Source organism: Mirounga leonina, unplaced genomic scaffold (genome assembly GCF_011800145.1).
Source record: "Mirounga leonina isolate KUSES-001 unplaced genomic scaffold, KU_Mleo_1.0 Mir_168, whole genome shotgun sequence".
Classification (NCBI taxonomy): Eukaryota; Metazoa; Chordata; class Mammalia; order Carnivora; family Phocidae; genus Mirounga; species Mirounga leonina.
In genome coordinates this window covers 2,394,099-2,415,752 of record NW_023270426.1, presented here as the reverse complement: position 1 = coordinate 2,415,752, position 21,654 = coordinate 2,394,099, and the positions used below count along the sequence as shown (strand labels likewise).

The window sequence follows — 21,654 nt, the reverse complement described above, 5'->3', positions numbered from 1 at the left end:
ACTATTTTTTAAAAGCACTCCAACATAAACCAGGGTGTCATCACTCAACTTTCTGGATCCTCAATTTACTCATCACTAAAACAGGTGTCATAACACCCGACTGTACAGAAGGATCCAAAGACGTGTAATACGCTTAGCGCGGTGCCTGATGATAAGGAGCGCTCAGTTGGTTTGCTTTTATTTAATGAAAGCTTACTTAGTGCTTACGATATGAAAAAGTTAGGTATTTTTTGCAAGTACTGAAGCCTTGTAATAATGCTCTGGGTTAGGTAGTATTACCCTCATTGTACAGAAGCCAACGCTGAAGCAGGGAGGTTGAAGCGGTACCGGCGGGCAGCACCCCCCACCCAGACACCAGCGGGACCCACCCTTTTGTCTGGCCCCGCCCCGCCACGTTCACTACGATGGCCCCGCCCCTCGCCTCCGGCGCCGACGGAAACCAAGCCGACGTCTCGCGAGCTTCCACGTACACACTCCAACGCCTCTCCGCCTCTGCCGGGGAGAGCACATCCGGGTTGCTGGAGCAGGTGCCTCAGGCCCCGCCCCCTTTTACCAGGCGCTCGCCCCACTTCCGGCCATTTCAGGCCTTTTTCCGCCCGTGCTTTGCCGGCTTTCTCTTTGCTCGGTGGGTCGTTCCCGGCGCCTGGTCGCGGTCCCTGCGCACCGCTCGCCGGGACCCAGCGGCTCGCCCCTCCTCCCGAATCTCTCCGAGGCTCGGAGCGACTCTGCCGTGCGTCTTCGCGGGCCGCCCGGGCTGAGGCCTGCCGCGCGCGGCGAGTCCGCGCAGACCTGACCCCGCGTCTCCCGGCAGCTCCGTTGAGGCCGCCGCCGTCGCCTCGGGATGCCGGGGCTGGGGTCCGCGCAGCGCTGGGCGGCCGCCGCGGGCCGTTGGGGCTGCAGGCTGCTCGCGCTGCTGCTGCTGGTGCCGGGGCCCGGCAGCGCCTCCGAGATCACCTTCGAGCTGCCGGACAACGCCAAGCAGTGTTTCTACGAGGACATCACGCAGGGCACCAAGTGCACCCTCGAGTTCCAGGTACTCGGTGCTCTCCAAGTCCAGGGGCCCCAGCTCGCGGTTCCGGGGCCGGGGCTGCAGCCTGCTTGCGGACTCCCTCCTGCCGAGGTTTTTCCATTCTTGGGCTGAGGAATCGCCTCTAGGTAGCCGAAGCGGGGCAGTTGCCTTTCCTGTTCCAAGCCTGGGGCGAGAGCCATTTTAGACCAGATAGGAAGATGAGTGAATCCCAGAAATGCTTCCTGTGGCTGGGACTTTTCCTTCATGCCCTGATGCCCTTCGTTTTAACGCCTATTGAACTTTCCTCCTTAAAAGACTATCCTTTAGGAAAAAAAAAAAGTTCTTCCCGTGCCGTGGTGCTCAGTGTCCGGTCCCCTACTCTCCCTGACCCCCACCTCCACTTTAATCAGATTTGAAGTACTGCCAGTATCTCATTCCAGTGCTTTTCAGTCTTTCCATTGATGTTCCTAGGACTTTTGGAGCTGGATGAGCACCTGCCAAAGGTGTAGTGTAGAACACTTCGTTCTGCAAAGGGCTGTGATCAGTGAGAGGCCCCTTTTCGTCTTTGGGGTTTTATAGAAAACAAACTTTATTTCACAGAATGTGGTTTTTTAAGTTTGTTACAACAGTCTTCATTTCTGTTTTTCTTGGTAGACTGACTTAACATATTTGAGCAGCTGTTTGTTGAGTGGTAGGTGCTGGTGGTTACAGAAGTGGTCCAAATAGATTGGGTCACTGCCGTCATTCTTGATTCCCTACTCATCCTTCCCTTGTCTTAGTACCTGCTCATTCATCAAGACTGTGCTTTAAGGGCGCCTGGGTGGCTCAGTCCATGAAGCATCTGCTTTCGGCTCAGGTCATGATCCCAGGGTCCTGGGATCGAGTCCCGCATCGGGCTCCCTGCTCCTTGGGAGCCTGCTTCTCCCTCTGCCTCTCTCTCTCTCCCTGTCTCTCATGAATGAATAAATAAAATCTTTAAAAAAAAAAAAAAAAAGACTGTGCTTTAAGAGCCGAAAATAGATAAAATGGTCTGATCTTTGGGACCGATGAGGGCTTCCTTTAGGAAGTGATTTTAAGCTCAACTCTAAAGGATTGGTTGTAAATACTTTGGTAAGGAGGGTGGGGGAAGACTGACTTTTGCAAGAGTGACTGGGTACTTGAGGACCATCGAGAGATCCAGGATTGTTGGGAATAAGGAGCTGGAGGAAGGGAGGTCAGAGGCCAGACCATGTGCCTTGCTGGCCTAGTTAAGGATTTTAGTTTTTCCTGAGAGATGGGAAAGCCCTCAGAGGGTTGTAAGCCGTGCACTGCTGTGATCCAAGTATTTTCGGTAGCTGTGTGGATATTCACTTGTGGAGGTGGAGAAGGTATTAGAGTGTTGGAGAGTGGCTGTGGAAGACAGCCTACTCGAGTGGTCCAGGCTTCTAGGGTGGGAGCTGTGGGGAAGGAGAAAAGTGAAGGGATTGGAGAGAAGTTAGGTGAAATCAACAGGACTTGGTGATGATTTGGCTTCTGTGAGTGAAGGGAGGGAGGCTAAGGATCACCCTTCGGTTTTGTTGAACTTCATGGATTAGAGCCAGGGGATAGAAAACAAGATAGCAGGAATTGTAGTATAAAAGCGTGAGTGTATTTCAGGTGTCAGCGTCAGACAGTGTGCCTGGTGCTGAGAATACTACCACTACTCTTCTGGGCTAAAAAAAATCAGCATCTGTTATGTAGCAGACAGTATGCCAAGTGTTTCAGGTATGTTACTTCATTCTCAGGACAACTCCGTAGGAAATAGATACAGTTCTTACTTCTTTTTTACTTACGAAGCTGAGGCTTTGAAAGCTTTAAACCCAGGGTCACAAAGCTTAGCCAGTAGCAGAATCAGCATGCAGTCCCAGGTTAAATTCTTAACTCCTTTATTATGTACAGCACCTCCCAAAGATCAGTAAGACTGACCTTGACGTCCGGGAGCTTCCATGGACACATTACAGTCATACAGTATTAAATGCAACAGTGAAAGTGCACGCGTGGTACAGTGCTGGCCAGAGGCGGAGGGGTCATCAGGGAAAGGTGGCAGAGGGGTGATGTTTGAGTTGTGTCTAGGAGAAACCGGAGTTACTCTACAAGATGGCAGAGGGGAAAGGACATCCTAGGCAGGTAGTTTGTGAGACTCAATTCCTGAAATCAGCTTGAGCCCACACAAATACAGTGAGTAATAGTGTTGCATTGTAACTGTGGGTCCAAGGGCTTTAGGGGTGGTTCTTACCAGTTTGTCAGCACTGTTTATTGGTAATAGTGAGATTGATGATGAAACAGTCTTAGTGAAACTGCCCCCCGAAAAGACCGTGCTGTTGAGACTGGTTCCATGGTAGGAATATGTCGATGTGACCAGCAAAATAGAAAAAACCCAGCCAGTCCTTGATTTGGGGCTCCCTGGTTCCAAGGTGTTCCTTGCACACTTGGGTGGTTCCTAATCCAAGAGTCTGTGTCTGGCTCCAGTCCTCAGAGAGGGAGGACAAAGGACCACACCTAACCTTCCAACCTCTTTCTGTGAGACAGCTTTTGACTCTGGTAGTTTATATTCTTTTCCTGTAATAAGCTGTAAATTGGTAAGCATTGTCATTGTGGGTCCTGATTCTTTAGCAGACAGGACCTCTTTAACCTGCCGCTGTTCCTGCGGGTGTAGAACAAAGACTTGTTCACTCTGCTATTTTTGGAACACAGAGTCAGGAAGGGTATAAAAGAGGTGCCGAGGCTACCTTGAAGGAGGTGCAGAGGAGTGGTGTGGCATTGTTAACAGGTTTGGATTTTTCTGGAGGCCACAGGAATTGAGAAAAGGTTTTAAGCAAATAGGGAGGTGGGGAGATTGCCCCCCCAGACATGTGGGGCGGGTGTTACTGGCATCTGGAGGATGGAAACCAGAGAGGCTGCCCAACTCCCGCAAAGAATTATCCAGCCCTAAGGGAGCTGAGGTGGAGAACAAACCCCTGGGTTAGAGGGAGGAGAGATCGGGTTGTGGGAAGACCTTTTAGGAAGTTGTGGCTTTAGTCCTGTCTAGGCTGTGGATTAGGAATGGAAGAGAGAGGATGAATTTGAGAGAGGCAGTAACGTCAGGAGATTTCTGTGAGAACTGGACAAGTAGGGACACTTAGTTTGGGATGATTCCCAGTTTCTAATTTCCATGACCAGGCAGATTGTGAAGGGGTACTTTTTATCTGAAATAAGATCATTTGTTTTAAAGTTTGATGGAGGAAAAGTGGCATGGTGATCAAGTCTGGTCCTCTTCCGTTTGTGAACACATTTGACGATTCAAAGTACAGCGGCCACACGTGAACGCTTGGGTATATAAAAATGAAGTCATGATTTTCACCTGGAGGAAAGGTGGTTGACATTTGGAGAAGTGGTAAATGCCCAATTGTTAAGACACTTTTTATGTCGAAACATTATATCCCTATGTTAATATTTGCATATTTTTGCAGTTCCCTAAGTACAGAATTATACTTCATTTAATTATCACAGTGATCTTGTAGTTAGTTCAGTTATCCATCCTGTCTCCTAAGTGACAAAAGGTCACATTAGCAGCCAGTCCTTCTTTGAAGTGCAAAGTTTAATCTCTGTCCTACAGACCTAGAATGTCAATATTACGCTAACCAAGAGGGTTCAAGCCTGAAAGTACAGGCTTGTTCCCCTGCTGCCCCCATCTCAGCCCTCATACCCATGTCTCTCACATCATTCCCAACTTTGCAACCAGCGCCCCTTCTTTCCTATGTCCCTCCCTCTCTCTTCCCGCTTAATTCTTGCTCCTATAAGGAGGCTTTTCTCCTCCCTAATCCTTTTCTGACTATGCCCGTCCCGTTACCTCAGGAAAAATCTCCCTCCCTTCTCTGCAACCCCAGTGGCCTATAAACTGTAACTGATTAAACATAAGCCCTTCAAAACAGCTCCAGAATCCTCTTCAGAACATTTCATTTACCCCTGGCTTTCCTTTCACATGTGATTGCCCTATAATACAAGCTTTCCAGATAAGTGGAAGATTTGTTTGCTTCTGTTTTGTTCTTTTTTGTTTTTGTTTTAATCACAAGTGTACAAACAATATAGTTTAGTCCTTAATGTTTCTCTGGGGAATAAGTTTGTAAAATAATGATAAACTCTTCGAATAGCCCACAAGCCTATTCAGTTCATAATGTAGTGCAAAACAAAATGTGTATCAAATTCCATATAACTGACCTATAGAAGCACTTACGAAACAAACCTGTTTGTAATTTGGCAGTGAAATGAGTTGAAGTTCTATAATAGAAACATGCTTGGGTGGCATGCCAAGGACCGATCTACGTTCCTACTTCACCACACTATCCGTGTGTGTGCTTGGATGGTGCAGAGAGGAAACCAGGGGAGAAAATTTGGGGAGGGAAAATATTACATGGCAGTGAGCTTAAGGGTCAAGAGTCTGACTTTGGAGTTCAGGTTCTGCCTCTGCCTTTTGCTAGATGAGCAATCTTGGGTAGGTTGCTTATCTTAACTCCGTTTCTCAGCTTGTCAGATGGGAGGGTGAAAACCCTCTCTTGTGGGGTCCTTGGGAGAATCAAATGATGTAAGAGCCTTCCCTTAACTTGAACAGTCACCTGGCTGGTTAGCTAGTTCCCTCTCTGCTGTCACAAGGAAATTTGTTCCATTTCTATAAAGCTTGAACTGACATCTGCCTCCCAAATTCCATCCATTGCTAGAAAGAAAAAAATGTAAAATTGCCTGTGATAGGGAAAGTCCTTTGTCGATAGCCTTATTGTCATTTTAACAGGAAATCTGATTGCTTTCTCAAACTTGTTAGTTGCAGTGATATCTTCCTTTTTCCTCTCTCTCTCTCCATAGGTGATTACTGGCGGTCACTATGATGTAGACTGTCGGTTAGAAGATCCCGATGGTAATGTGTTATACAAAGAGATGAAGAAACAGTATGATAGCTTTACCTTCACAGCCTCCAAAAATGGGACATACAAATTTTGTTTCAGCAATGAATTTTCTACCTTCACACACAAAACCGTCTATTTTGATTTCCAAGTTGGAGAGGACCCACCTTTGTTTCCTAGCGAGAACCGAGTCAGTGCTCTTACCCAGGTAAATAAAATGTCAGCAATATAGTGGTGTGTTTAAAGAGGGGTGGAGCATAAATTAATATGCCTTAACTTATTGACGAATACAGAATTTTGAGACTTTTACACAGTCTTTAAGATCTGTCTTAATTCTTACAATAGATTAAGCGTTTCACAGAGAACTTTGGACATTTTTGGTGAAAACCACTGTTGAAGGATTTTATGAACTTTTAAGTGTAAAGAAAATAAGCCTTGAAATAGGAGGGTCACTTCAGTGGGAAAGCACATTTAGGAAGACTGGACATGCTCCCGCATTCTGAAGTCATGGAGGGATGCGACTTCATAACCTGGCAGGTTGCTGTAACTGGAAACAAAATGATGCCTTAATTGATATGTAAATATGCCACAGGGTAGTGTTATACCAGGATTTAGTGTCCATTCACGCTGCTGTTAGAATAATGTTTGCTGTAACGTAAAGTAAAATATTAAAGATTAGTGGTAAGTCATCTAACAGAAAATAGTTAAAGGGCACCTGGGTGGCTCAGTTGGTTAAGCAGTTGACTCTTGATTTTGGCTCAGGTCCTGATCTTAGGGCCCTGGGATTGAGCCCCGAGTTGGGCTCCTGGCTCGGTGCTTGGCAGAGAGTCTGCTTGAATAATCTCTCTCCCTCTGCCCAGCCATCTCTAAAATAAATAAATCAATCTTTAAAAAAAAAATAGAGGAAAGGTAAAGATAGATTGGATTTTATTTAGAAGAAGGCCTTAAAGAGAGAAAGATAAGGAAAGAAATTTAAAGTCGATGGACAGATGCTGCTCAGGTGATAAGAAGGCTCTTTAATTTCTAGTTTAAATATAGTTGGAGCTTAGATTGTATCTAAAAGATTCTCAATTACATATCCAGAGGAATTATTTACCACCTACTTGTTAGGGTCTTAAACTGGTATTTCATTCTTCCCAGGTTCTAGTTAGTCTGTTGGCCAAAGTCATAGTGATAGAGGCAGTTTTGAATAATGTGTAAGAACCTTAATTCCTAAACCTCCTGTGAGCATTAACAGGATGTATTCATGCTCATACTTTTAGAAATGTTCTCTTGTATTTTAGCATCCTGTATGAGTGGCACTTTGCTTTGTAAAAAGATTTTTCTTTGGGGCCTTTGTTTATAACTTAAGCTTCATGAATTTTAATTTGAATAAGAAGGTAGCTTGCCCTAAAAACCTTAATAGGTAAATATAAGGAATGCATGGTAATAAAGCAGTCAGTATCCATTAATCTCCTTTATTCATCTCACATTTTTTATCTTAGTCTTATTTTTCTCCTTTCAAAAGCTAGTAAGTCCCTCATACGGTAGTGATACTTACAAAGCAGCTGTTCACCCCTTGGAATAGAAGAAAATTACCAGCTGATAAATGCAGAAAAATTATAGAGTTGTTGTAAATCACCATTTTTCACCTATTAATAAGACGATGGATCTGGAGTAGATTGTGTTTACCGGTCACTGCTAAAACCACTCCGTGAAAGGCTGAGGGAAGGTTTATAGTGACTGGATCACACTGATACCACCTAAACCTAATGACCATTTCCAGATGGAGAGATGACTAGGCATTGTGTGTCTTCTGGGTGTCTTCACATTAATGAAGTACACAACATTGCTGGGGAGGTGTTCCCACCCAGAACATTCCATCTGAGTCCCTTCAAGTCTCTTGCTCCAACCACCAGTTCATAAGAAAAACAGGATGGAGGAACACCATGGGGATATGGTCAGCAAAACCCAGGAAGTTGGAAATGCTGCAGGACGGAGGACCCATTTCTTCAACAGATGGGAAGGGAAAGAAGCAGAAAGAGAACCTAAAGATTCAAGAAGACTTAAAAGACACATCAGCCAAATGATTGTGTCGGAGCTGTTTAAATTCCGATTTGGAAACAACTTTTTAAAGATGTTTGGGGAAATTTGAACATTAACTTTCTATTGAAAAATTTTAAAAACTGTTTTTGATTATTTGATGTGTGATAATGCTCCCGGGGTTACACTTTTCAGCGTTGCTTTTCAGAAATGAGTGTAAAGTATAAGAGTACCGCTGAGATGATAACACACAAGGGATTTGCCTTCAATTAATTGGAGTGGGGAGGAAAATAGGTGAGGAATATGTGTTGGTGAAACAAGATTAGCCATGCGCTTGTTACTGACATGAGGGTTTGTTGTACTGTGCTCTTTTGAATATGAACTTGAATACGAACATTTCCGCTTAGTGTTTCCCTTTTTTCCCAAGTTTTCTGTCTCAAAAATTATATGAATCCATGCAATTAGTCCCTTGATTTCTGTGATTTTCTTTCATCCAGCACTTCTTAACCCTCACTCCAGGTTGGGCTTAGGGGAATCCTTAACCAGTCTGAATTTGTGTCAGATCCTTGCTTTTATGCATACGTCCAGGGTTAGTACCACTCACGACTCTGAGAATGCATGGAAAGTAGAGATCGGCTGGAAGCACCTCTGTAGCCCCCTCCCACAAATTAGAAGTCATTCATTTTAGCACAGCTCTACTAATATTTGATTCCTAAGGGCCTAAGCAAAACGAGAACAGCAAAAACGTTCGAGTATCCTAATAGGTACATGGAATTTGTGGACCACATAATTACTCGCACTTTTTAGAAGCATTTTAATGGACTGTTTTTATAAATGATTTCTTTCATACTTTGACAGAACTTTATTAAATGTTTGAATTCTTTTCTAGTGTCTATATTCCTTCACTAAAATTAAGGCAGGAAAAAAATATTCCCAGAATCTTTTGAGAGATTCTTTGGATTTATTAGTAAAAGGAGGGAAGAAGCTGTAAAAGTTATAAACACTTTAGGAGATGTGAGTCCAAATAACTTTGTGACTACAGGTATTATAGTGACTGAGTTAGCTTAACGATGTTGGGGTCCAAAAGGAGAGAGAGGAGCAAAAAGGAACGTGGGAAGATTGCTAAGATAAACATCACTTACTGGAGAATTTTCCAGAATACAGGAAAATAGTAATGTTCACCACCTTCCTCCCCCTGCTTCTCACACTCAGTGGTCCTTGTCCCTGTCCTGTGTCATAGAAATATTTTTTTTGTGTGTGGCTGTGCACAATGTATGTTCCTTCCTTAGTGATGAGGGGAAAAAACCCTCAGATCATTTTAAAAATTCTTAATATATGGTTTGTGATGTAGAATAAGTATAATTTAATAATAAAGTATTTCATCACTAGGATTAAGTTTTCAGCAGTAGAAAACCACTACACTGTGATGTGTAAGAAAAAAGGTTTAGACATTTAACCCTTCTCAAAGCAGATCATGTGATGAATGTGTAGAAAGGTAAAGTCCCATCAGATGAAGACTCACAGACTGATGCACGGTGCAACTGAAACTTCTTCCTGTTGAGAACAGTTGTATTGGCTCAGTTGACTGGCAGGAGGGAGGAGACATAGACATGTTTAGCAAATTGGTAAATTAAAAAAACAAAGACATTGATGCTCTGACCTATCACTCTCAGACTCCTCTGCTTTTAAAATAGTTAATAACTTTGACTAAATGTATTTTTGTGTCCTACTTGGTTTATTTTTGCATGTATCTGGGCTTTGATTTGTATTCTTATTCATCGAATTTACCAACCTGCCATTCTTGTCTTCCTAATTCTTCTTCATGCAAGAATCTGAACTTGAAATTCTGTAACCGCCAACTGTGACCGATCAGTGTTTCTGCTACTGTTGGCTCGGCGTTCCATCTGGTCCCTTACAGGTGCCACAGCTGTGACTTTCTGAGGTGGGGCAAGCCGCCGCCTCGCCGAGTCTCTGGCCTTACTGGTCGTCCTGGTGGGGATGGCTGGGAGGACAGCGTTGCTGGCACCACGGGCCTACCTGCGTGAGCGAGCGAGTGCCACTTTAGTAGTGGGCTGATCAAATGAGGAATGGAGATCAAATGGAAAGATGAATTACCCATACTAACTGGAAATCTTTCTCTTTAGATGGAATCTGCCTGTGTCTCCATTCATGAAGCTCTAAAGTCGGTCATCGACTATCAGACTCATTTCCGTTTGAGAGAAGCTCAAGGCCGAAGCCGAGCGGAAGACCTAAATACCAGAGTGGCCTACTGGTCCGTAGGGGAAGCCCTCATTCTCCTGGTGGTCAGCATAGGGCAGGTATTTCTCCTGAAAAGCTTTTTCTCAGATAAGAGAACCACCACAACTCGAGTCGGATCCTAACTACGTTTTGAGAATTGACGCACCATCGCCACATGATATTGCTGTCCTCTGATTAGTTTTAGGTACCGAAGAACTTAATGTTGGCAACATTTTTAAACCTTACTCATACACTTGGTGGGGGGGATGTACAGTGCATATCCCCAAGCTGTGGAAAGGACACCTTTTTTTATTTGTAAAGGTAGAAAAACTTCGGAACTTACTTTGGGCTCCCCATGTTCAATAGTCAGCACCAATGATCTTTTCTCGGTTGTTTCTATCTACGCACACTAAACTGGTATTTTGATTTCTTTTAGCCATTTAAAAGTACTTTTCTTATAGGTAGTGGATATTTTAAAAACCTTCAATTTAATATCTGTGTGTTGTGGAGGAAGAAAATTGCCTTTTAATTGTTTATAGTGCAGTTTTGTTTTTCAGAAAACCAAAAGTGATTAACTGTAGCCCAGGCCCTATTCTGCACTATTTAATTTGGGGGTGGGGGGGAAGCCACCATGGAAACGTTAGTTAACATTGATATAACTTTAAATCGATGCATCATGGTAAAATTTATTTCTTGCTAGCTTGGAAAATGTCAGATTTTTGGTTTTTTGTGTGTTTATTCTGTGATTTATAAGCAGGTACATTCTTTTTTTCATGAAGACATGCTTACCACAGAGAAAATAGTATGTTTCGATAGCATAACAGTTTACACAAGCCTTAAAAATCAGACTGTTAAAACAGGTAGAGTAATTACAGAACAACTTAAGATTCTATAGTGGGAGGCAAATGAAATGAGAAAAGTTTTAGCGAGTTATCCGCACATTACTACATTTTCAGTGCTTTTACAAAGAAAAAAGGTGGTCTGTTTTATTTTAACATTTTGATTGGCTGGTTCGTGCCCTAATGTGGCTTCAGTGTCTGAGTCATTCCCGGCTTAAATTAACAGTTGTAATATTCGTATTGTAAAAGTGCCATATATTTTATCCTGATGGGTGTGATGCACTGAGAAGTTAGTTGCTTTGGTTTTTTCTTTCTGTCTTTCTTTTTTGGTTTGGTTTGGTTTGGTTTTTGGTTTTTGGTTTTTGTCTTGCACATGTAATTTGTACAATCTCTGGTCAGCCACCCAAAGACGATTTGAAACTTTAGACTGCCTTGTTTCTCATTTGATCATCTTCATCGATTGTACTGCATTTAATGACTATTAAACAGTGCGTATTCTGTACACTATAGGGTTTAGACTGTGTTTGTATTTTATAACTTGTGTAGACTGAGCTGATTGATTGTCAGATTTGTTCAGGTATTCCAGAAGAGAATACAAGACAAATACGAAACTCTATAAGTGTTTAAAGCTTTTCTGCTGTTAAAAAAAAAAAAAAAAGGCAACTGCTTTTTGCCCTGCCTCCCTCCCCCACCCAAGAGTGATGAGTGTTGAGCAAGACTGTCCTATTGTAGAGATTCTGGTAAGTGGCACATAGCTAGAATAGAATAGCAGTTCGAGTCACTTATCACTGTGGACTAGAAGTTAACTCTTAATGCTAAGCTGTCTTTAACTGTCTTCAAAGAGCATATACATTTCTGCGTGCAAGAGCAGGACAAATTCATAGTTGTCATGCTTGCTAATTTCAGTTGCCACAGTGTAGCAAGGGACGAACCATTTTCAACCCTTCAATTCTAAAAATTTCCAAGACCAAATAGCAACTCCTTAAACTGTGTATCAGGAACTGGAAGTCTCAGATTTTGCAGATTTACCTATTTGGGTTCTTGCAGTGGAGTTGCCCTGCAGCTTTCTAAGTGTCCCTCTAGATTTAGATTTGCACGTTTTCAGCACTAGCGTTAATGTGATTGATAAGCACGGGCGTGCGTCCCGTGTCCTCCTCTCTGGCTACCGGTCTGCTCTGTTGACTTCGGACACTTGACACCATAATGAGGCAGAGTCAGGTATCATCAGTGCACGGAGTTTAGCATAGGTAATGTAGTCCTCTGATCTGTGCCTATCAAAACTTCATGATACTAGACTATTACTACAAATAACTTTTGATGAAACTATTGAGATCGGTTACAATTTCTGAAATCACCACTGTTAACCTGCTGTAGAAAATAGTACAGGCTTGGTCTAGTCTGTATGCAACTGGTTCAAGTTTGATGGCTGTCTATACTCCACCGGGTATGTGTATGTAAATTAGAAAATACATCTCTATCCAGACCTAAATGTTAAGACCTTTTTTCTCTCTTCCTCCTACTATATAATTTGTAGCTCATCTTTTTTCTTTAATCCTTTCATAACTTGTTGGAACAGTTTGAATTTCCCAAATATTTATGTTTAGACAGATGGCTCAGAATATATATTTAACATCACTAGCTGTATATATTTTTAAAGTAAAATAAATAATGGAAAGGGACTTGATACACAAGTTTATTACTAAAATTTCAACTGTGTGAAGATCCATTTAAAGATATTACTTTGCTAATAATCTAAACATTCTTTTTTCTATTAAAGAAACAAATGGTTTGTGGTTCACAGCTTTCATCCTGACTGATACGATAATCAACTTTGAAAATACAGTGAACTGAAAAGCAATTTTATTCTTTGAAAGATTTCATTTAAATCTCTGTACATCCACTTTTGCTTCAGTTTGTAAATGTGTAACATTTATAGTTAAATAGGACAAAGCAGAGCCTATGACTATTGTTTTAAAAAATTAAACAAGTTAATATATAAATAATTCAAAGGGGGTTTTCATTTACTTTTGAAAAGAAAAATTTCTCTAAACACATGTTGGTTCTCCAGGATTGCACCAATCAATTCTTGTAGAATAAAAAAAAAATCTTTCAACAAACTGACTTCATTTGTTTCTGTCAGGATTTGTCTTTTTAAAGCTCCTTACAGACTTGCAGCTTGGGGTACAGTTTGTAGCGAGAGAGTGATTTTTTTTTTTTAAGTAGGCTCCACACCCAGCGTGGAGCCCAACTCAGGGCTCAATCTCACAACCCTGAGATCATGACCTCAGCCGAAATCAAGAGACAGACACTCAACCAACTGAGCCACCCAGGTGCCCTGGGAGAGAGTGATTTTTATTTGGTATTTCATTTAAACATCTCAGGGGCTGGCCAAGAAAGATAAAGAAGAGGAATATCACCTCTAAACTACCTCCTTTTTAACCTTTGTGCATTTCTTACTGCAAGTTTAGGTGAAAAGAAGTTAAACCCTCAGTTTCCTAAAAAGCTCTTCGTTTTTGTGGGGTTTTTTTTTTTTTTTAAGTAAATTAACCTTAGGTTGTTCAATACCAAGTTTCCTCGGGTTTTTTCCTTTCCCTTCATAATGCAGTCATAGGGGACATCCTGGTTCCTGGGCAAAATTCAACAAAAGTAGCAGAGAAGGAACAGCAAACATAGGTTAATATTTATTGAATGCTTACCCTGTGCTGGGTGCTATGCTAAGTATTTTACTTGTGTCGACATGTTTCATCTTTGCGATAATCCCGTGAACTAAGGATATTCTTCCCATTTCACAGATGAGGAGACAGAGGCGTAAGAACCTTCCTATACCTCAGTCGTGAGCAGCGGTGGTGTGACCCGTGGCAGTCCGGCTCCAGAGCCCTCTCCGGCCACTGTGCAGCACTGCCTTATACACACCAATTAAGGGTAGATCTCGGAAGGCTTAGCTATCTTGATTTCGGTACAGCTCAACGGCACTTCAGGGCTTTTTGGCTTTGGAGTCACAGCCAAGTTCAAGTTATGGTTGTGTGACCTCACACAGGATTTTATGAATTCTCTGTATTTCTGTTTCTTCATCTACTGCTAAGGTAATACCTACTATAATGAGAGGTATTTATGAAACACTTAGTGCCTATCATAGATAAACACTTCATAAATAGCTCTGTTTTTCTCATTGGTCCAGTTCTAGTCTCTTGATCTTTAGGTTCTGAAGTTCTTACTGTAGCCTCTATTCGTATGGCTCTTAAATAATATGTAACACAAATGTGAAAGCGTTTATCTATTGTGTACTTAATAGTCTGCTAGATGTTTCAAAAATGAAGAAGATAGTCTGACCCCCAGGAACCTAACTTAGTTGAGGGAGACAGGATAGCTCTATGAGCAACTAATGTTACTTAAGTAGTGAAGCGAAATCGACTTGGAGAGTCTCAAGACATTCTAGGATGCTAGAAGTAAAGAGACTACAGGATCTAAAGACTTACTCCCCAAGGAATTTCACTCTGGCTTCCCACAGGGGAAGCCCATGGTTGTCTAACTAGGCCAGTGATTAAGTGGATTAATCTCTAATTCAGGGATATGGGCTTTTAGCCAGTCTCCGTTGCCACGTATTGAAAAAACATGTTCTTTAACTTTGTTAATAATAAAAGTGATGTTTGATCTAACTTCTCTGTCATGGTTGTTTCCAGATCTGGGAGGAAATACAAGGATGGCATCACCAAATGCACTGTTTTTCAGTCCACATTGCCCCATTTTATCCATAAGATACTAGAAGTGATCATATTACTGGCTGGAATCAAGATAGACTAGAAGTAACACTGGCCTGGCACAGTCTCTTTTAGCACTGGTAACTACTAGTGATTACTACTCCTTTAATGTTTTGGTTTTTTTTTTTTTAATTCATGAGAGTCAGAGAGAGAGAGAGAGAGAAGCAGGCTCCCCGCCTAGCAGGGAGCCCGATGTGGGACTCGATCCCAGTACCCTGGGATCATGACCTGAGCTGAAGGCAGACGCTTAACCATCTGAGCCACCCAGGCGCCTGATTACTACTCCTTTAAACAGAAAAGGCAACACAAGAATTTGAGAATGAATGGCTCAATGAGTAAAATCCACTCAATCCCAGCATCCACTTGGATGTATTTAGGTTACTTTTATAGATACATGTATATATTTTAAAGAATTGGTATTATGTTGCCTGAATAAGATTTTCAACTTAAAATTGTGAATTCTGACATAATACAGAAATTATTAAATATGTATAATTTAGAGAGAAGTAATGTAAAGCGTACATTCGTGTAACCAGTGCTCAGGTTGAATGCGGCATTCCCTGCACCGTAGTAAGCTTCTGTGTATCCTTAACTGATCACATCATTGACCTTCCCTAGACATAACCAGTGTTCTGATGGTAATGAAAATAATTTTCTTATTTTTCTTTATAGTCTTATCAGTTTTGTGTAATAGTTCTTCTCAAGCCACTCTTTAATTTCCAAACCATCACAAACTGATACTTGTGTAAATACAGAATCACGTGCTTCAGTATTTTGGCACCGTCAAATTACTATCAGCCTTTGTAACTGCTTGCTTTCTAGGCATGCTTACGTTCTCTTTTTGTGCTTATCTCTTCTTGAACCAGTAACAGTTGGGTGTGGCCTTGTGGACCACACTGTGAATAGCACTGATGATAGTTTTGGGTTGTTGTTTTTTTTTTTTTAAAGATTTTATTTATTTATTCGAGAGAGGCAGAGGGAGAAGCAGGCCCCCAAGGAGCAGGGAGCCCGATGTGGGACTCGATCCCAGGACCCTGGGACCATGACCTGAGCCGAAGGCAGACGCCTAACCATCTGAGCCACCCAGGCGCCCAGTTTTGGTTTTTTTTTTAAGATTTTATTCGTTTGAGAGAGAGAGAGCATGAGCAGAGGGAGACGGAGAAGCAGACTCCCCACTGAGCAGGGAACCCGACATCAGGCTCCACCCCAGGACCCTGGGATCATGACCTGAGCCGAAGGCAGACGCCTAACCGACTGAGTCACCCAGGTGCCCTTTATTAAAGTTTAACAAAGTATTAAATTCTATTTAGTCATTAGGATAATACATGTATTCTCTTGCGACTTTGTTTTGCTGAGTCATCCACGTTGATGCCTCTGGCTATGGTTGGTTTCCATCCTGTGAGTGCACTGCAGTTGTGTGTCTCTTCTGCTGTTGCTGGCACTTGGATTTTTGCAAAGCCACGAAGAACATTCTTACACATCTGTCCCATTGCATATGTGTAGGATCTCTTGAGACTAATACCTCCAGGAGTAGAACTGTTTGCATATGGAGTAGGTGCATCTTCATCTCTATGAGGTCATATCTCACTTTTTGAAAGCGATTGTAGCAATCAGTGCTTTGACCAGCAGCAGGGGGATGGCTCCACATTTGGTATTGTCAGACTTGGAGACTTTCAAAAAATCTCCTGGGTGTGTGACATCCTAAAGGCAACACTGAAGAATTCGAGAAATAATAGGGCAAAGAATACAATCCATCCATAATCCCACCATCCATTTAACCTGTACCCCTGAAACAAATAATACATTATATGTTAATAATTTTTAAAAAAATATATTTCAGTTACCTTTTTAGATACATGTATGTGTTCTTAAACTGGTATTCTACTTGGTGTTGCTTAATTTGCATTTCCATGAGGTTCATTTGTTTGCTTACCATTTGGATTTCTTTTGTAAAGTGCCTGTTCAAATCATTTGCACATTTTTTTTAAAAAATGGGATTGTTCCAACATTTTTTGGTTCACAGGATCCCCTTATAAATTCAGGAGGCTAATCCTTTGGTTATAACTGTTTCAAATATTTTCTCACAGTCTCTTTATCTTTCTGATCCTAATGCAGTGTATCAGTTTTTGTTCTGTATTGTTGGTGGTTTTGTGTCTTGTGGAAGAAATACTTCTCTGTCCTGGAGTCGTGAATATCTTCTTTTGTGCTATGTTCTAAAATATGTAAATTTTGTCTTCTACTTGAATCAAGTTTTATGTAGAGGATAAGATAAATAACCTCGTTTTTGTTTTTTTCTTAATTCCTTGAAAACTCCTCTTTCTCTGTTTTGATTTGCCATACCAATTCTGTCATCGATAAATGCCCATATTTACCGGAGTCTGTTTCTGGGCTTTTCATTCTATTCCATTGGTCACTCTGTCCATACATCAGTAACATATTGCCTTAATTACTAAAGATTTTAAAATTCTTGATGTCTGGTAAAACAGGTCTTTATACCTTTTTCTTCGAGATTTTTGGCTGTCATCTATTTGCATTTTTGTGCAAAGTTTGGAATTAGCCCAATTTTCAACTAAAAATAATCTGTCACTTTTCTGTATTACTGTCATGGATATTTTGCTTGGATCTTCAACTTCTTAGTCTAATATATATTTAAAACTGTAGATTTCCTTCTAAATGCGACTTTAGCTGTATGTTCATTTTCTGTGCTCTGTGACAAGTGACCGCAAGTTTACCCGTCTACAACAGCGTACGTCTCTTATCTCCCAGTTGCTCTGGGTCAAGAGTCTGCGCACAGCTTAGCTGGGTCCTCTGTTCAGGGGTTCACAAGGCTGCATCAGGTAGTCACCTGGACTGCGTTCTCAGCTGGAGCATGGGGTCTTCTTCCACACTCATCAGGTTGCTGACAAAATTCAGTTCCTTGTGGCCCTCCGTCACTAGAGGCTGCCTGTCCATATAAGCAGATCACGTCTTGACTGCATGCTGCTTCCTGGCCAGGAGGAGAGACTCTCTCTGCTGTGAGTCCCTTTCACAAAAGCCCAGCCAGGATTCACCTGATGAGGTCACAACCACCCAGAATAAGCTCCCTTTTGACTAACTCAGAGCCAACGGAATAGGAACATTGATTGCATCTCTAAAATCTTACCATCTTTGCCCTATCTGTTGGTAAGAAGCAAGTTTGTAGGTTCTGCCCTCACAAGGGTATGGATATGGGGATCTGTTGTAGAGGCTGTCTTGGAATTCTACCTATCACAGACTCCATTCTACATGTCTGGTGATCTGTTTTAGTTGCTTATTAACTTCAGAGTTTTCTGATTTCATTATTACTTGTGTTTGACCCACAGATACTATTTGGAACTAGAGTTCTTAATTTTCAGCCATAGCTATCTGAGTGATTGCATTGTTATTAGAGAATATATTCTCTGCGTGATTGAAATTCTTTGACATTTGTTGACAGTTGCCTTATGACTCCATTTACCTCCCTCTCTATATGTTGTCATGTATTTTGTATCTTTAAATATGTCATGACTATTGTTTTGTATAGTCAGTATTCCTTTAGGTTTACCCATATCTTTACCATCCTTTTTGCTCTCTGTTCTTTGCTGTGTCTTTGAGCTACCATCTGGAACAATTTAGTGTAGTTCGGCTAGTGGCAGATTCACCTGAATTTTTTTTTGAAAATGTCTTTATTTTTCCTTCCCTTTTTTTTTTTAAAGATTTTATCTATTTGAGAAAGAAAGAGAGTGAGAGAGAGCATGAGCAGGGTGAGGGGCAGAGGGAGAAGCATACTTCCCACTGAGCAAGGAGCCCGATGCGGGGTTTGATCCCAGGACTCTGGGATCATGACCTGAGCCGAAGGCAGACGCTGAACTGACTGAGCCACCCATGCACCCCTTTTTCTTTCATTCTTAAAGGGAATTTTTTTCTGGGTCTGGAATTCTCTTTGGGTGAAGATCTTGAAGATATCTTCCCATTGTCTTCTGGCTTCTGTATCGTTGCTATGAAGAAATGAACTATTAGTCTCTTGCTCCATTGAAACTAATGGAATCTTTTTCCTCTGGCTGCTTTCAAGGTTTTTTCTTTGTATTTACTTTTCTGCAGCTTTATTATGCTGTGTCTTAAGGGAGGATTTCACTGTATTTTTCCACTTGGATTTTGTTTGGCATCTTGGGTATGTGGATTGATGCATCAATTCTGGGAAATTCTCAGCTATAATCTTTAAATTCCGCCTCTGCCCAGTATTCTCGCTCCTTGACTTCTGGGGCTCCAACACGTTAGACCTTCTTTGGTGTATTTCCTGTATCTTCATTTTTCTAGGTGTTCTGCATTTTTTTTCTCTGCATCATCCTAGATGGTTTCTTCTATAGCCTATAAATCATGAATTCACTTTTCAGCTATTTCTAATTGGCCATTAGCCTCATTTATTGAGTTCATAATTTCATTTTTTATATTTTTTATTTCTGGTTTTGTTGTGTTTTTTTGTTTGGTTGGGGTTTTTTTGGTTAGGTTCTTTTTCTTACGTGCTCTGTTACATTTTATGGTCTCCAGTTCCTTGCTGCATTTTTAAGTGAGGATTTTATTTCCATGCATTATCCTTTGTGTCTGAAAATTCCAGTATCCACAGCCTGCTATCTCTAGTTCATGTCGCTGGTAATTAGTGCTGTCTTGGCATTGTCTTTAACTGTTTGCTTGTCTTGGCATTGTCTTTAACTGTTTGCTTGAAAACACTGGGAAAAAAATATAGAAATAATTTGAGATCTGGGATGACTTTATCTTCCTTAAGAGGTTTTTATTTCTCTCTGCCAAGTGCCTGAGGTCATTAGGAGTCTGGAACCTAGGCTTTAGATTCTCTGTCTCCCTCCAGATACCCACTGCACTGCACTCTGTACCCCGACTCCAGGTTACAGCCCTTGGGCTCCAGTCTTTGCCTTTCCAACTCTAATTGTTGGTGAAACTACAACTTTGCCTCTCTACTAATTCCTCTAGACTGGTAATCCACCACAAGGGCCAAGTAGTTCTGGCACTATTTCCTGAACTCTAATCCTCTTCCTTAATTTGACCTGGTAAATCCTATCTTTTATGTCTTCAAGCAGCAGATGCTTACTGTGTTTCCTCATGTTTCATCTTCAGTGAGAACACTGGTCCAAATGACCTCTTTTCTCAACACTACCTCCAGAAATCCAAGGTTATGCCTGCTCGTGAATAAGACTTGCAACCCCTGTTCGTGAATAAGACTTGCAAACCCTTGGGTGACTTGAGGAAGGAGTTCCGGGTGACTTGAGGAAGGAGTTCCAGGTGACCCCCAAATGATACATACCCTTTTATCAGTGAATGACTCATTTCATTCTTTCAACTATTTTTTCAGCGCCAAGGACGTTCTACGCTTTTTTCCCTAGAAAGAGGGATTCAGGGATAAACAAGAACTTACTGTTTTGTTCTAGGAGACAGACAAGTCAGTTTTCACAGGAGAGGTTTTTAGCCTGGGGTAAACCCCTTAAAATGATTTACAAGATTTTACATACATCTTCAGTCTTCTGGAGAGTTTGTGGTTTTCATCACATTCTCGAAGGAGTCCATGACTCAAGTAGTTTTAAAGAATCACTGCTCTGTGTGATATTAATTTTAGCTTTTTCATATTAATAAAAAGGTTTAGACTTTTTATTGCGGGAATTGGAGGGTTGGGTGTGATTAGCTTTATATAAAACTTTCTACTGTCCAATAGATGCTTGACTCAATGTCTATTGTGTGTTAGGCAATGGGGGATCCTGATAGTTTCTGTCCTCAAGGCATCTGGGCACAGACCCTAAACAGAAAATTATAATATCTTACCTGAAAGTAGTAGTTCTCAAACATCAATGCTATAAGAATCAACCATTCTATTTGTAAAATACTGATCTTTCTCAGGTTCTTTCCCCTGACCCTGAGACTTTGATTCAGTAATTCTGGAGTGAATCTTGGAAATCCCCCCAAGGATTCTGATGAAGTGTTATATACCACATTCTGAGAAGAATGGCAAACTCTTTTGTAATACTATGTACCTGCTGTTCTGTGTTCTACATTTAAGGTATATAATTTTTCTCCTCTGAACAGTGCTTCCCCCCCCCCGTGGTACCAGTTAAGAAACCAAAGCACAGAACAGTTGAGTTGACTTGTCCACAGTCACCCGGTTAGCACTAGAACCAGGGTTTAAGTGCAGATATCTACAGGGGCAGCCTCGTGTCTCCCCTATGTATATGGAGCCTCCCAGTCGTGCAGACATATGTGAAGAGTTCATCCTGACACTCAGGGGCTCTCGTTTCCAGGGTCTTCTGTTAAATTTCTGGCTAGTCCACTGGTCTACTACTCACCTCAGATGCATCCACAGTTTCAGGTTGGCGGAGCTATGGGCTTTCCCCATTTATTTCCTCCCAAGTTTGCCATTTTGGTTGCCAGCACCATTAGGAATGGACTTTTTGCCATCCACTGCAAGTCAAGTTAGCGCTCTCCAGCAGTGCACGTGCGCTCCTTGGCTTCGGTGTCAGCCTCAGCCTGGTAACAATGTGGCACCAACAAGCTGGGGAGTCGGCGGGGAGTTGGGAGATCAGAACAGCTTCTGGCAAGTATGCCACACACTCCCACTACTCCTGCCCACAGTTCACAGGGTTTTAAAAAATGAATAAATGATTCTCAATTTGTTGTTTGCCTTTGGTCAATTTCCAGAGTCCTCAAATTATTATTTTTTTAAGATTTTATTCATTTGTCAGAGAGAGAGCGCACAAGCAGGGGGAGGGGGCAGAGGGAGAAGCAGGCAAAGAGCCCAATATGGGACTCGATCCCAGGACCCTGGGATCATGACCTGAGCTGAAGGCAGACGCTTAACGACTGAGCCACCCAGCCGTCCCTGAGATGATTCTTTTGAC

The 21,654-nt window shown here is 41.8% G+C and overlaps 1 protein-coding gene across 1 annotated transcript; it reads left to right on the top strand.

Annotated features, from left to right (window-relative positions):
- Positions 1–561: 561 nt before the first annotated feature.
- Positions 562–12,858, top strand: TMED7 (transmembrane p24 trafficking protein 7). Its single transcript, XM_035013946.1, has 3 exons — positions 562–1,033; positions 5,864–6,109; positions 10,068–12,858. Exons 1-3 carry the CDS (start codon positions 842–844, stop codon positions 10,302–10,304), a joined length of 675 nt encoding a protein of 224 aa, XP_034869837.1. The 5' UTR covers positions 562–841; the 3' UTR covers positions 10,305–12,858.
- Positions 12,859–21,654: the final 8,796 nt, after the last annotated feature.

Excerpts from the sequence above, each read along its gene's own strand:
- TMED7 (XM_035013946.1), top strand. The coding sequence starts at position 842 with ATGCCGGGGCTGGGGTCCGCGCAGCGCTGGGCGGCCGCCGCGGGCCGT. Across the intron at positions 1,034-5,863 it reads AGTGCACCCTCGAGTTCCAG|GTGATTACTGGCGGTCACTA; the intron begins GTACTCGGTGCT and ends CTCTCTCCATAG. Across the intron at positions 6,110-10,067 it reads GAGTCAGTGCTCTTACCCAG|ATGGAATCTGCCTGTGTCTC; the intron begins GTAAATAAAATG and ends CTTTCTCTTTAG.